The sequence below is a fragment of the Garra rufa genome, chromosome 16 (genome assembly GCF_049309525.1).
Source record: "Garra rufa chromosome 16, GarRuf1.0, whole genome shotgun sequence".
Taxonomy (NCBI): domain Eukaryota; kingdom Metazoa; phylum Chordata; class Actinopteri; order Cypriniformes; family Cyprinidae; genus Garra; species Garra rufa.
This window is the reverse complement of record NC_133376.1, coordinates 39,686,302-39,701,517: the sequence shown is the minus strand read 5'-3', so window position 1 is coordinate 39,701,517 and position 15,216 is coordinate 39,686,302. Positions and strand designations below refer to the sequence as shown.

Genomic DNA, 15,216 nt, shown 5'->3' with positions numbered 1-15,216 from the left:
CAGACCATGTAAAAAATAATATTTGTTTCTCAAATTCTTTGAAATGTGCTCAGCTACTGCAATGCTCGGTTAGAACACCAATTTAACCCATGGCAAAACCCATGCAGTAAAACACTATCAATGCAACACATGGTAAGTTCTCATTAGCAAATACTACAACATTGAGTTAGCTTTTAGCACAAAATCCCTGACAAATGAGCCAAAGTTACTGCCATAACCATTACAAGAATCATAAATACTTACGTTAATAGATTTCATCTTTTTTTTTAGCCCATCAAACCAATTTAAGCTTTCTATTATATATATATATATATATATATATATATATATATATATATATATAATCTTCATTGTATCACAGACAGTAGGACATCTTCAAGGCTCATCTTTGGTTTGCCTGACCAAAAAACAGTCACATCCTGCATCACTACTGTTCTCAGTTGATGTCCTTTAGCCTTGCCTCAGGTCTTACGCTTGATTAAATACGTAACTTGGATGCAGTTTAATAGTAATCTTTACAGAATGCTTCAGGTTAGCTTGAATCGTACAGTGTCTGAGCATTGTTAGGATGAGAACCTCTAAACCATTTTCAAATTATAAGTCTTAGAGATTTGCCTTAAACATTAGAAACCGTATAATCCATTGCAGAATGAACCCTTTAAGTCATTCCTACAATAGCTTGTGGTCTCTTGTTAGTTGTGACTGTGCATTTTGTTGAAGGAGCAACTATGAATCCATATTTGCCATGCAGCCGTTGAAAATAGCAAACCTCAATGTTAAAGTCATATGAACGAGGCTCGAACCCTTACATCTCCAGCCTCTTTGTGTATAGCCTTCAACAGTGTAAAGTGAAAACGTGACCCATTACAAACAAAAGATGAGGCTCCGAGAGAATAAAGATAGAACATTAATTCAGAGTCAAGTCAGGCTAAACATCTATATTTTTAAATCTAATGCATTCAAGTCTTCATGCGCACCAATGTAGCTTTTCAACAAAAATCAGGATTACACCATTTTCTTTTAGCATTCTCTTCTGCAAAAAAAAATTAAAAACTTAAGAATAAATACAATTTTAGACTTAAAAAAGAACTCTAAATAAAAAGGACTTAGCAAAATGAAAAGTGCATGTATACGAATAGCACAGCCTTGACCTCTCCGATTAGTTCCAGCGGAAGGAGATGTGGCGAGGCCGGTCTCCTCCCTCCTTCACTAGAGGCTTGTGAAACTCCCGTCCGGCACGCGAGTGAATGGCTGCCCAGCAGTATTCACAGTAGTACTGAAGACAAGTGACGTTAGCACAGAAGAACGGAGCGAACTTGCCCCCACAACGCGTGCCCTGACACTCATCGCACAGCTGGTCATCCAGTACATATGGCTTCACTTCCACCTAGGAAAGGTAGACACTTTTAGCTTAGCACATGTCAAGGCAGACTGACCATGAAGAACAAAGACCATAAACCACTTAAGCCTCTGGTACCTAAGTGCATACAGTGGTGGCCAAAATTATTAGAACACTAGTATTTTCACCAGCTAAAAAATGGTTTTAATTAGGGGTGGGAAAAAATAAAAAAACCTAACTATCGCGATTTTTAATAAACGATTTATTGGTTTACCTCAGGATCAATTTATATTTAATTCGAATGATTTTCCTAAGAGGTGGTGGGGAGAAGTTACAGCTTTTATTCCAACAGTTGCACTTTAAGCAGCACTGTGCAGATGATCAGAATATGACAAAGTACTGCGAGAGCAATTTGAAAGCATGCAGAACCATCTACTCTCTCAGGGCTCCAGACGTTTAGCAAGCGTTTTTCTGATGCATTGCATTTTTTATAAATAGTTTTTGCAAGCGATCACACTGGCTCGACCACACTGTTGTTCAACTCATAAGCGCTGCCATTTCTGTTGCATATGAGAAACATCTAACAACAAATGAAACAAAAGCGAAACTAAAGCACTCTGTGTTTATCAGCTCAGACCACATAGCAAACAAACCTGTCTGAGCTCAAAACAGCTTTACTCAGGAGTCAAGTTGATTTTGCGACACTACCTGCATTTCAATTATAGATTTGCAGAAAATTTACACTATTTTATAAATGTCAATTAAAATAAAACATTATACGACTGAAACAGCTATTTGTGACCCTGGACCACAAAACCAGTCATAAGGTTAAATTTTACAAAACTGAGATATATACATCATATGAAAGCTCAATAAATAAGCTTTCTATTGATGTATGGTTTGTTAGGATAGGACAATATTTGGCCGAGATACATCTATTTGAAAATCTGAAATCTAAGGGTGCAAAAAATCTAAATACTGAGAAAATCACCTTTAAAGTTGTCCAAATTAAGTTCTTAGCAATGCATATTACTAATCAAAAATTACATTTGGATAGGTTTACAGTAGGAATTTTACAAAAAATCTTCATGGACCATGATCTTTACTTAATTTCCTAATGATTTTTGGCATAAAAGAAAAATCAATAATTTTGACCCATACAATGTATTTTTGGCTATTGCTACAAATATACCCCAGCGACTTAAGACTGGTTTTGTGGTCCAGGGTCACATTTGTAATCATATGTGACCTGTAAATGAGAAAAAACGTTTCCACTGATGTTTTGCAAAATATTCCTTTGTAGAATTGGCTGAAAAACCACTTCATGTGAGCGTAAAAACTTGTGATATATGGAGTTTTTGCGCAATTAACACGTTTCCATTAGGTGCATTTTCAATTTGCACAATCTAAAGGGTAAAAGAAATGCAGCTACTGTTACTGCAGCTGCATTTCTTTTACCCTTTAAATTGCGCAAATTGAAATTGCGAAAAAAAATATATGACTATTGGAAATGCGTCAATTGCGCAAAAACTCCCATATATATTGCAAAAAGGTTTTACGCTTGCATCTGATCTCATCATCATCATCCAGTCTAAAAATATTGTCATAAATAGATTTATCTATCAATTAACTTCTATTAACTAAATGAAATAAACATTTGGTGTGATCATCCTTTGCATTTGGACTTGCACATAGTTTTTCACGTTGGTGTCTTAAACCATCTTGGAGATGTTGCCACAGTTCTTTTGAATTTAGTCTGTCTCAGTTTGTTCTGATTCTTCATGTCATTCCAGACACACTAGATGATGATGAGATCAGATCTCTGTGTGGAGCACTGGCTGTTGTTAAGACTCCTTGTGCAAACTCTCACTATTAATGGCAAAACGAATGTTTGGAAATGTAAACTGATATTTTCTACTACTACAGCAAAAAATAGAAACAACTGACTTAAAACTAATTTTTAAGCTGGTGAAAATAAGTGTTCTAAATAATTTTTGGCATCACTGTATTTTTGTTAAATAATACATTTTTTGATTTAGAATTTTAAGAGGATTTTATGATACAATGCAATATTTATGCAACTTACCAAGGTACCAAGTGATACTTTTTTATTTTTTGACCCTTCAACATATCCCAATCATGCACACGATTTTGGTGTGTGTGTGTGTGTTCACATAGTTAATATGACAAATTATGTAAAAAAATAATCTCAAAATGTAAATTTTCAAAAAAAATTTTTAAATTTTAGCCATTTCAGACTGAAGAAGCCGAAAGGGTAAACAACAACAACAACAAACTCAATTTAAAAAAAAATTAAATTGTTTAATTTTCAGCCATCTCAGATCACAGAAGCTGAAAGGGTAAAAAAAAAATATATAATAATAATAATAATAAAAATTGTTTTAATTTTCAGCCATTTCATACCGAAGAAGCTGAAAGGGTTAAACAAATAAAAATCTAAACTCAAATTCTAAAGTTTTTTTTTTTTTTTTAGCCATTTCAGATCAAAGATTCAAATCAATTTCAATCAATTTTAAAACATTATTGTACACAGTATACAATAGATAAGAGCTCTACTTTTATTTAGAGGAAGATTATCCATATAAAAACTTTTCTAGAGCAATTATTCAGTATCATTAACATAATACACAAACTGTGTTTATTTAAAAAAAAAAAAAAAAAAAAGTCTAATAGAAATATATATATATATATATATACTTATATACTACACTGCTCAAAAACCCAACCCCCGCTCTCACCCGTTTATCGATCTCTCCGTGTTGCAGTTGCACAAAGCGAGCGCTGATAGCAGCAATGTAGCTCTGCTGATTGGAGAAGGCCACCCGTCCTGCCCCTTTAGGATACTTCAGCTCAGGGTCAGTGTCAATGCCAGCATAGCACACCCCGCCGTACAGTCTGTCCATAATCATTGCGAGCTCCACTGTTATGGGGTAACACATTAAGTAAAAAAAAAAATAAATAATAATACTAATAATAAACAACAGTAACTTTAAAATGGCTTTCAACTCAGAACATTAAAGGAGTAGTTCACTTCCAGAACAAATTTACAGATAATGTACTCGCCCCTTGTCTTTCTTTCTTCAGTCGTAAAGAAATTGTTTTTTGAGGAAAACATTTTTTGTATTTCTCTCTATATAGTGGACTTCAGCGGTACCCAGAGTTTTAACTTCCAAAATGCAGTTTAAATGCAGCTTCAAAGGGCTCTAAATCATTCCAGCCAAGGCATCATTTATTTTCTTAAAAAAAAAAAAAAAAAAACATTTACAATTTATATACTTTTTAAACCTCAAACGCTCATCTTGCTCAACTCTGTGTATTCTGGTTCATGACAGTTAAAGGGAATGTTGAAAAACTCATTTTCACCCCCAAATTTAAAATTGCCCTACAATGCTGTTTTACCGTTTTTTTTTTTTTCCCCCGGCCGTTTTATCTTCTTTGCACGTTCACTTTGTAAACACTGGGTCGGTAGTTTTTGCTTAGAACAAGCTAAATATTCTGTAAATGGGGTAAGCAAAAAAATTTCAAACAGAAAACAAGATTATTTTTCTTACCCCATTGGCAGATTATTTTGCTTATTTCAATTGAGTATTTTTTTCCTGAAAACAAGACAATCATTTTTATTAGTCTTGAAAATCCTTCTTGAAGCCAGGCGCACACTGTGCGATTTTGGCCATGATTTGGCCGTCTGAGACAAATCTTGAAAGATCCTAAAAGATTCCTATAATCCTAGGCTAAAATCTGTAGTCTTTGATCGTTAGTTTGACAGCCGATTAATGGCCGTTGCAATCAAATTTTACATCAAAATTCTGGCAGTGTCAGAAGATTTGGCGCACAGTCCTGCAGTATGACATCTCCTATGAGGAATGTCAAAGTGTCGTCGTTTTTTAAGACGAAATTATCAGAATTAATGCTAGAGGTTTCTGCTATCCACATAATTACCAGCACTCCCATCCTCCGCTCACGAATATGTTGCCTTTGCTATAATAAAGGCTGGTTGCGCCACTGTTTTCATGTGGGTGTGTACTGCTGCTTACACTATTCTTCTTAAATATGCCGGTATTGCCGCCATTTGTATACTTTTCATGATAGCCAACGTTTCACTGAACGTTTATAGGTTGATAATGTAAAACTACGGACAAGTGTTCTTGCTCGCACCAGTTTTTTTTAAACACGTCTTGACTGTCGTACAGTCTGACATTAATAACAACTGAGATCCCACAGTGTGACATGATCAGCACATTCGTACAGTCTGACAAATACAATCCTAAAGGACTTAAGTAAGAAAAGCAGTTTTTCGACACACCCTAACTGTACTGAACCGGAATACACTGAGTTCACACAGAGCTAGACAAGATGAGCGTTTGAGGTTAAAAAGTATATAAATTGTAAATTTTTTCGAAAATAACCAAGTGTTTCGCTAGATAAGACACTTCTTCCTTGGCTGGGATCATTTAGAGCCCTTTGAAGCTGCATTTAAACTGCATTTTGAAAGTTCAACCACAAGGGCACCATAGAAGGAAAAATCCTGAAATGTTTTCCTAAAAAGACCAATTACTTTATGACTGAAAAAAGAAAGGCATGAACATCTTGGATGACATTATCTGTAAATTTGTGTTCTGGAAGTGAACTACTCTTTTAATTGCATAAGAAAATTTACTAGATGATTGTTACAACGCACAGTAAATGATCTACAAAAACCTCATTGTGGCAACTAAATAACACTTTTTTTGATTTTGGTAATATCTGAAAGCCAAACAAACCAGCTCGTAGAGGTCGTGGCACTCCCCCAACAAAGATTGTTTTTCTGGGGTCGAGGGGCTGAGAGCCGTCCATCACAAAGTCACTATCGTTCAAATTCCATGGTCGTATCTGGACCTGAAGATACACCGTGAACAAAACATCAGCAGCTTGTCATGTGTCATACAGCAAACACCAGTGGAATAACAAAGTAACAGTGTTGGAGCAGGTTACAACTTTCAGGTTTATATTTAACTTTAAAATGCTCTGCTGCTTTTTCACAACTTGCAAAGTCACAGAAACTGCAGACATGCAGGCTTTTAATATCTTACTGGTTTGTCTTTGATTGTAGGGCTTGAGACACAGAGATAGAGCTTCCCATCCTCTTCCATACAAGCATCAATCAGTGCCTGAACAGAGCTCTCGTCTTGAAACAGAAGGAACGCGTAACCTGCAGGACAATGGGTTCATTGAAGGTATGCAAGAAGTCACTTTCAATAACCTTGACCTGTAGCCTTTGCTCAGGCCTCAGGGTGTGCCATATACGCACGCACTTAGAAGTACATAATTCATCAAATGGAAAAAAAAAAATGAGACAAGCTGATGTCTGCATGACTCATTTCCTAATATATGTCCTTGCAAATAACTCACCTTTTGGTGGAAAATAAGATTTGCTTTCCGCTTTGTGAGGCCAGTCCACAAACAAATGTCCAAAGCGTCGGAAACTGGCAGTGATCTCATCTGAAATGTTATACACAATACATACAACAGGTTTGTTGCGGTTGATGCACACTTGGAGAGAAATGCTTTATATGCTTTAGTACCTTCGTCTATGTCTGGAGGCAGACCGCCAACAAAGACCTTGCGAGAATAGCGCTCAATGCGTTCGCCATTTTGGTGAGGGAAACTGTGTGGTGAACCCAGTCCACTCAGACTCTGATCAGACCTCTCATCCTCCCCGTAAGTCCGCTCATCCTCCATGGGAAACAACGATGAGTGACCTGTCACACATTAGCCCCAAAGGTGATGCTGAAGTCACCTAACAAACCTTTACATGCATTGAAAAGCAGCTATAGATTTTGAAAGTAGCAATTAACATCCTTCTTCATTTGAATACAATGAGAGAGTTTCTAAACACAACAGAGTACAAAAACCTAGCCTGGCAACCAAGACAATTTAACACAAAGACATGTTGTAACTTGAAATTACATGAACACTTCCGAGATCTTTACCTCGTCGCCTTCCGTAATTCCTTGCTGCATGTAAATAAGACAGAATAAACTTGAGTAAGTCTAAAACTGTTGGGAAATATGGATGATATTTGTATTAAATGCACAATAATACACATCCAAGTCCAGAAGTATTGGAAAACATCACCTAGAACAAGAAAACCATGAAAGATAATCTGTGGCCTAGACCACAAAACCAGTCATAATGGTCACTTGTTTTAAATTGAGATACAACTATTTGAAAATCTGGAATCTGAGGGTGCAAAAACAAGAAAAATCTAAATATTGAGAAAAATCACCTTTAAATTTGTCCAAATGAAGTTCTTAGCAATGCATATTACTAATTAAAAATTAAGTTGTGATATATTTGTGGTATGAAATGTACAAAATATCTTTATGGAACATGATCTTCAGTGATAATTTTGACCCATACAATGTATTTTGGTTGTTGCTACTTAAGACTGGTTTTGTGGTCCAGGGTCACACTTGGTTATCAAATATAAATAAATGCACTAAATCCTATATTGTTAAGAATTCATGTTATGTTTTTATAAAAGTAGCATACATTATGTAACTGAAAATAACCTAACCAGGTCTGTGCAGAAACTACAAGTCCAACTCTCTAGCGTTTGTCCTAGATTAGCCTTCAAATCCTGAAGGGAGCTTAGGTGATATATTGGGAGAGCATCTCCATGCCCCTTCTTTTAACTTTAATTCTGTGCCTATGCTTTCTGAAACACTCATCGAATGGCATCTATAAATCACTAAGCTGTAATAGATTCCAAAACTAAAGTTAGAACGCAGGGTTGTATATGGGTTACTTGAATGTAGGAAAACATTAGTATGGGCCACCGTTTTTATTTGTCACATCTGTTATGATAAATGGAAATAACATCAGTTACATATTTTTGGCATATGTTGGAGATTTGTTTGTGGAATAGCCTAAATGAAACCATGATTTTAGGCCTCTGATTTACACTGTGCCTGAACTTTTATCTGCACTGACACTAAGTTGCTTTCTTGAGTCACATGGCCTTCAATATGTTATTTGGACAAAAATAACAAGACAAACGCAACGAATAATCACTTTGTGATTCAATTAAAATATGTTTTGACATGGGCTAGTTGGCAGTCTGCCACTCTCACAACCAAGATAACAATTAATGATCTGACTGTGATGGAAGAATTACTGTAAATTGTATTAAATTGCATTTTTGTTGGGTGTTTTATCATTTTTGGATGTAAGCTGTTGGAATGTCATTATAAATGGAGAAAGCACTTTGGCCAGCTTTAGTTGTTTTACATGTGCTATACAAATAAGAAAACTAAATAAATTAACAAATTAGGGAGTACTGGTGAGTTTCCAGGATGAGAAAGGGAGGATAACACCTGCAATAAGATAACTTGTTAAAAACAAGACATTCCTCCAACAACAAAATCAAGCATAATAATGTAGCAAAAATCATACAAAAAGTGCATATGCAGATCTGATGCAACTGAAGCAATAAAGACGGCAAATGATACTCTGAAACTACTGACCAGTATGTTGTAATCTTAACATCGTGAATCCAGATTTTAATAATAACTAATTCAACAGAGATTGTAAACTTCAATATCAAAGGGCATAAAACAACAACAATGACACTGCATGCATGATTTGTAGTACAGCAAACAAGCATCAAAACAAAGTAAACCAAGATTATTAGGTTATTTTGTAAAAGAAATCAAAAGACAATTTTAAATATTTTTAATATGCTTTCGCGTTCAATAGCATGGAGTCATAAATTAAAAGAAACAAAACTACACAATTTAACAATTAAAAGTGCCTTGCCTAGAAATAGTAAATAATGTTTAATAATCAAAATTGCTGAATTTTACTTGTAAAAGACACTCAGTATATTACTTAATACTCATCGAGACAGGATCTGTAATGATGGCAGTGAATAACGTACCTTTCAAGGAATCCTGCTCGGCTCTCATGATGTCGATCAGAGAGTTCTCTAGAGAGTGCATGCTAAAACCATCAAAGGACCGACTGCGCTCCTGCAAAAACGACAAGGGAGACGTGATTAGACCCCTGTCATTGTGTCTTAAATGTATTTCATCAAACAGTGCAGACAAATTGTTATCAACAGTTTCGGAAACTGTTCACATTCACATTTCGCTTTGAATCTGAATATCAGCACCAGTAAGAATGCAGATGATGTCTGTCACTCCACTCGTCCAAACTTGCAACTAGGGCACACATTAGCATACAGAGACTTGCACGGTTGGGCACTTGATATGTACACCAATAGCGCTATTGGATAAATGAATATACCAATGCTCCCAAAGGCCACAAACCTACAGAAAAGAGGTCATCTCTGCATCTTGCAAAGCAACCCAAGAATCGCAATCCAGAAATTTACATGAAGTCTGCAGTCACCTGATTTAGAGTGCCTTCATAGCCTTTATCCATTACCCTTGGGTGTTGCAGCACAACAGGCCTCTGCTTACCAAGAGGAAAAAGCCTTGCAAACACAATACAAGGTTTGTTCTTGGTATTAGGCTACAAACTGAACAGGGAGGACACACGAAGCATGTGAAACAGTGAGTGTTTTCAGTGCGGTTCAAACAAGAACATAATCTCACTGTGTACCAAAATGCAAAACAATGCAGTTCAGACATGCTGATAATACGGAAATCAAACAGTTACCAAAATAATTAGTTGCAGTACTACTAATATGTTCCAAAAGTGGTCAAATTCAAATCACAAGGTTTTGTTTATCAAGTCATCTGTTGGTGCATCTATGATACACACAGAAGTAATAAGAATAGCTTCTTTGACTAAATTTGGAAAAGTCCCTAGTATTTGTGAATGCTAATAATCGCAATAACTAATAATTGTGTTGACACAAGTGGTTAGATCAGAGTATCAGACTTTCCAGTTCTCCTCCTGTTGCCTGTGCTTGTGCCATCCCGATTTTGACTCACTCATCCATGTCTTTTTATATCAGTGACATTCACAGCTTGCAGAAGTGGAGCGACAGCACTGCATTACTCATCTGAGCTTTGATCCATCACATTTATCTAACAAACATGCCACATGAGCACTGTGCCACTATCAGATTAGGTTAGGCCAAAGGGAGCAAATGCAGAAAATGAAAAAGCAAATCAAACAATATGTTTCTGTTTAAAAAAAAAAATCGTTAAATAGTAATGACAGATTGAGTTTTAGTTACCTGAAATGGAAAGATGCTATCATTGCGGTTTATGGTGTCCTCCATCCAGGGTTTAGTGTTGAAGCCGGAGTTGTTGCGGGGATACTTCTGCGATGGGGTTTGGTTATTTAGGAAAGACTTCTTTAAAGGAGAGATCGAGTTGAGGGGATTGATCCCTCCGTTCAGCCCTCGGCGATACTCCCGTCCCTGAGAGCTTCCCCAGCCTCCGTATCCTCCACCTGGGCTCCAGGAAGTAGAAGATGGGGTGGACGAGGGGCTCTGGTAGCTCCCCCAAGGGGAAGGAGGCTTGCTTAGGTTGTTCCCCAAATGGGGCAACTGGTTGAAAGCAGCACTGCGGTGGGAGAAAGGAGGTGGATGGGGACTAGCTGTGGACCTGCGGTGTTGATTATGAGGATGCTGGAAGTGAGGATGAGGAGATGGATGGTGCTGAGATAGAGGCCCTATCTGGTGGGAGAAGTTCCCCCCGAATCCCGTACTGGTGTGATGAGAGAAACTTTGAAATAGCAGCGGAGGAGGAGCATTGTTAGTAGTAGCAGCCTGGTTGAAAAAGCCAACCTCTTCGATCAAGGTGGAAGGGTTGGGGGGTATCGCAGTGGACCAGCTGCTGAAACCAGTAAGGGACGATGAAGAAGAGCTACTAGACTGTGCTAAAGTACCAATTCCAGACGTCTCCTGATAGTCAAACCCTGATAACACCGGAGATTCGAGCCGCAGAGCCTCTTTTCCGTTAGCGTTCTCCATGGTCCCTTTCTCAAGCTGGTTCTCCTCTGGCATGGTGTTGTCCAACTCCGAGATAATTCCCGGTGCTTCCTGGTGGCCTGGCGGAGAGAGCGATTGTTTGTCTTGTCCTTCTTGACTCTCTTGTTGCAGTTGCGGAGCCTTGGACGTCTCAGACTCCAAAATATCATCTTGCATGTTAGAGTGGGTCGTCACAGCTGGGAAAAGCCAAGCAGACCCAACACTTCCACCATTGGTAGTGTTGTTGTTGCTGATGAAAGCCGGGGGGCTTGGAGGTGCCGTCTGGTGGTGAACCGTATGCTGCAGGTGTGGATGAATCCGTACTGGGAAAACTGATTTGTTTGCGGCGTTGTTTTTAACCAGAAAGCCGTAATCCCCCATTTATGTAGCCTAATCAAGTAAATCTTCAATGTGTGTAATTCCCTCAGTTTCTCTTAATACCCTTGTGTGAGAAAGAGAGAGAGAGAGAGAGATGGGAAATATTCAGAATGCTAAACAGCTGAAGCATCCATTTTACAATGTGTCATCCTGGACCACAAAACCAGTCAGAGGTAGCATAGGTATATCAAGTATATTTCTTTTATGCCAATCATTAGGATATAAAGTAAAGATCATGCTCCATGAACAAATTTTGTAAAGTTCCTACTGTAAATATGTAAAAACTTAATTTTTAGTAGTAATATGCATTGCTAAGAACTTCATTTGAACAATCTTATAGGCGATTTGCTCAATATTTAGATTTTTTGCACCCTCAGATTGCCAACTAGCCAAATATTGTCCTATCTTAACAAACCATGCATCAATAAAAGCCTTATATATTTAAAAAAAAACTGACCCTTATGACTGGTTTTGTGGTCCAGGGTGACATTTTCTTATAGGAATTCTCTATTCATTTTTACACCCATTGTCAGCATTCACAGTCACACACATACGATTCTACAATGGTTTTATGCACTTTGCATCTCAATCTCAACGAAATCAAGAGGAAAATACGATGCAACGACAACGGTTGTCGATTTAATCTACAACATTTGTTCTCAGCAAAACGGGGTCGTCTTTTAACATATCACGACAAGTCATCATGACACAGGCCACCTTATCTAATATTTCAGCACGGCCGCCGATGGAGGATTTTCACGCACGCATTTTCAAAAGCATTGTCATCGCTTCAAATGTTTCAAGAAAATGCAATTGACCTACCGGCGTTCTTCCTTATTTCAGCAATGACCTCCTCTCTCTCAACCATTTAAATACAGGAAAATGCTGATGACGTTTCAGTCTATGTGCGATGGGGGTAGTGTCCCGAATTTTACCTTATAAATCCTCAAATTTACACTGACGCGTCGATTGAATCCTACGGCTTTGATGCCAAACGCTACTCGGTGGATTTCTGATACATTTGCTTCATATGCAACGCTAGATTGTTTCAGATCTCACACTGCAAACGACAGCGTTCGTGTTCTGCTTGCTTAATGACACCGTGCATTGAATCTACGCTGCGATAATAATCAAGACAGCGAATGAAAACAATCACGCATCATCGTCGGACAACAATTTACGCTCGACACATTTTTGCCAACGATTTTCAGAATCTACGCTGAGAATGATACAGGTTTTCTTACGTTTCCAAGTTGCAAGGACAGGCTGCAGATGACCATGGTTTGTGAGTGTTGCAATCTGCCAACCAATCCGGTTGAACTTCCGTCTTTAACCCCGCCCTTGTATAGTAGAATCTCCGCCCAGGTTCGAGTGCATGCGGCATTTGATTGGACCTGAGAATCGCAACCACACCTCTTTCTCAGCCAGTTACTTTCTGTCACCCAGAAAAGGTTGACTGTACCTGCCCAGAATGTAAATACCTTATACGACCGGTTTGGAAATGTTTAAATATTTGCTGTCTACACTACACTCTTGGAAAGACATTGATCAAATTCCTCTAAACAATACAGTATAAAACAATAATTCACATCTAGAGTGCCTGCAATGAATAGACTGTAAATGAAAAAGCAGCTTGTTTGTAATTATTAAATGTGTTGCCACAGTGAGAGAGAAATATGAGATGTTTATAAGTGTTTTATTGGTCAGCTTCCACTGACAGACATTTTCTATCACGTTTTAAAGAGAAATAGGCCTGTCTGATGATGGTACACAGACTTCTGTCTTGTTTTTCTTCACATTCATTCAGTCTGTGCACTGCATTTACATATGGGCAGACACAGTCTATATCTTTTTAATGATGGGTTTGGAGTCTCAGGGATGCCTTCAGTCGGCCAGTTCTAGTGCTCACTGCAGCCTGCAATCCCATTAAAGTAAGCTGCTACTATTTTCAGCCTGTAATCGAGTTTTAGCACTTGACTATTCATGCCTAGACCAGATCAAAATCAATCCATTTCTCTGCAGCACTGGATTAAAAAAGTGTGTGACATCCACTGAATGGATCTGTTTTAAGTATTCATTTTGATTTATCTAGTGAAATGGGAACAAATTAAATCAGCCTTTCATGCTTTGTCCAAATGTGAAAGCTGAAAGCTGAATAAATAAGCTATCAATTGATGTATGTATGTTTGTTATGACAGCACAATATTTAGCTGAGATACAACTATTTGAGAATGCAAAAAAAAAAAAAAAAGCAAAATATTGAGAATAATGCCTTTAAAGTTGTCCAAATGAAGTTCTTAGCCATGCATATTACTAATAAAAAATAAGTTTTGATTTATGGTGGGAACTGTACAAAATATCTTCATGGAACATGATGTTTGCTTAATAGCCTAATGATTTTTTTGCATAAAAGAAAAATCAATCATTTTGACTCATATAATGCATTTTTGGCTATTGCTAAAAATATACCCGTGCTACTTACTATATGACTAGTTTTGTGGTCCAAGGTCACATATACAGTATGTTAATATACAAAACATTTCAAATAGCATGCATTTTTTTCAATCTGAGAATATAATAATCGCGCTCTTGCATGCAAGGCTTTTACGCCACGTATTTAAAGATGCAAATCAACACAGCCATGAATCAGCTGAGTTTAAAATGCATCCATCGTTGACATCACTCACTTTCTGTTTCCCAGAAACCAGGCAGAGCCGGGACCTGAATAACCATTTGTGGTCTTTCCTTTCATCAGTCTGTCTGTGGGTCTGTCACAAGATACCGCACGCAAGGTCATCTCGCAGAAGGACAAGTGCTGCTCAGAGGATTTAAAAAGACAGCTATCTTCAATTGTAGCTTACAATGTCGTTCCGTCTGACGCTGTAGTTGCGTGCTAGACGTCGCCCCAGGTGATGCAAACAGTTTTGTGTTATTTCACATGCTGTTTAAGAAACTAAGTAAATGACCTTAATTCTATCTTTGGTTTGCAAGCTTGAAAATTATCAATCTACATATCCTCCAGCTGCTATTGTAGAGGTGCATATCTCAATTCTTGCCCGCATGGATGCTTCTGAAATAAAGCAATTAATATCTCTCCATGGCAACAGTATGACTGATGCTGCTGTTCGAATTGCAGGCTGCAGAGAATAGCACGCTGTATTTTGCAGTAGCCCTCAAGGTTAAAGATGTGAAAGGCTTGATTTCACCAATCAAGAATGTTTATCAAATTTCTTAAAATGCTAGATTCTATGTAAGATGTGTCTTTATAGTAAAGCATATAAATCAGAAGCCTGATGGCAACCCAATTTCTAAAGTTCCCATTTGACCCCATCAGATCATTGCCACATTGTAGGCCCATGGTGGGAGAACGGTGAGCAGTGTTATAAGAGGGATTGAGCTGCGCTTACTGCAGTGTCATAAACCATGTGCAAACACTGCAACAGCTGGGAAAGGACCCCTCCCTCTTGTTCCTGCACTGTTACACTAACAAAACACACTGATGTATATAGACACACAGTGTTCCCTCTCCCTCCCTTTCTGTTTTTCCTGATGT

At 37.7% G+C, this 15,216-nt stretch overlaps 1 protein-coding gene across 3 annotated transcripts; it reads right to left on the bottom strand.

The window, feature by feature from the left end:
- Window positions 1-923: 923 nt before the first annotated feature.
- On the bottom strand, window positions 924-12,989 carry cpeb4a (cytoplasmic polyadenylation element binding protein 4a). 3 transcript variants are annotated; one of them, XM_073820546.1, is made up of 10 exons: window positions 12,908-12,989; window positions 10,548-11,727; window positions 9,279-9,369; window positions 7,330-7,353; window positions 6,922-7,098; window positions 6,749-6,838; window positions 6,430-6,548; window positions 6,121-6,235; window positions 4,099-4,280; window positions 924-1,387 (listed from the first exon to the last, which is right to left on the bottom strand). In XM_073820546.1, the coding sequence occupies exons 2-10, from the start codon at window positions 11,664-11,666 to the stop codon at window positions 1,160-1,162; spliced, it is 2,145 nt and encodes a 714-aa protein (XP_073676647.1). In that variant the 5' UTR covers window positions 11,667-11,727; window positions 12,908-12,989; the 3' UTR covers window positions 924-1,159. The 3 variants fall into 3 exon arrangements, with proteins under 3 accessions (XP_073676647.1, XP_073676646.1, XP_073676648.1); XM_073820545.1 differs by lacking the exon at window positions 12,908-12,989 and adding an exon at window positions 12,486-12,899; XM_073820547.1 differs by lacking the exons at window positions 7,330-7,353; window positions 12,908-12,989 and adding an exon at window positions 12,486-12,899.
- Window positions 12,990-15,216: the final 2,227 nt, after the last annotated feature.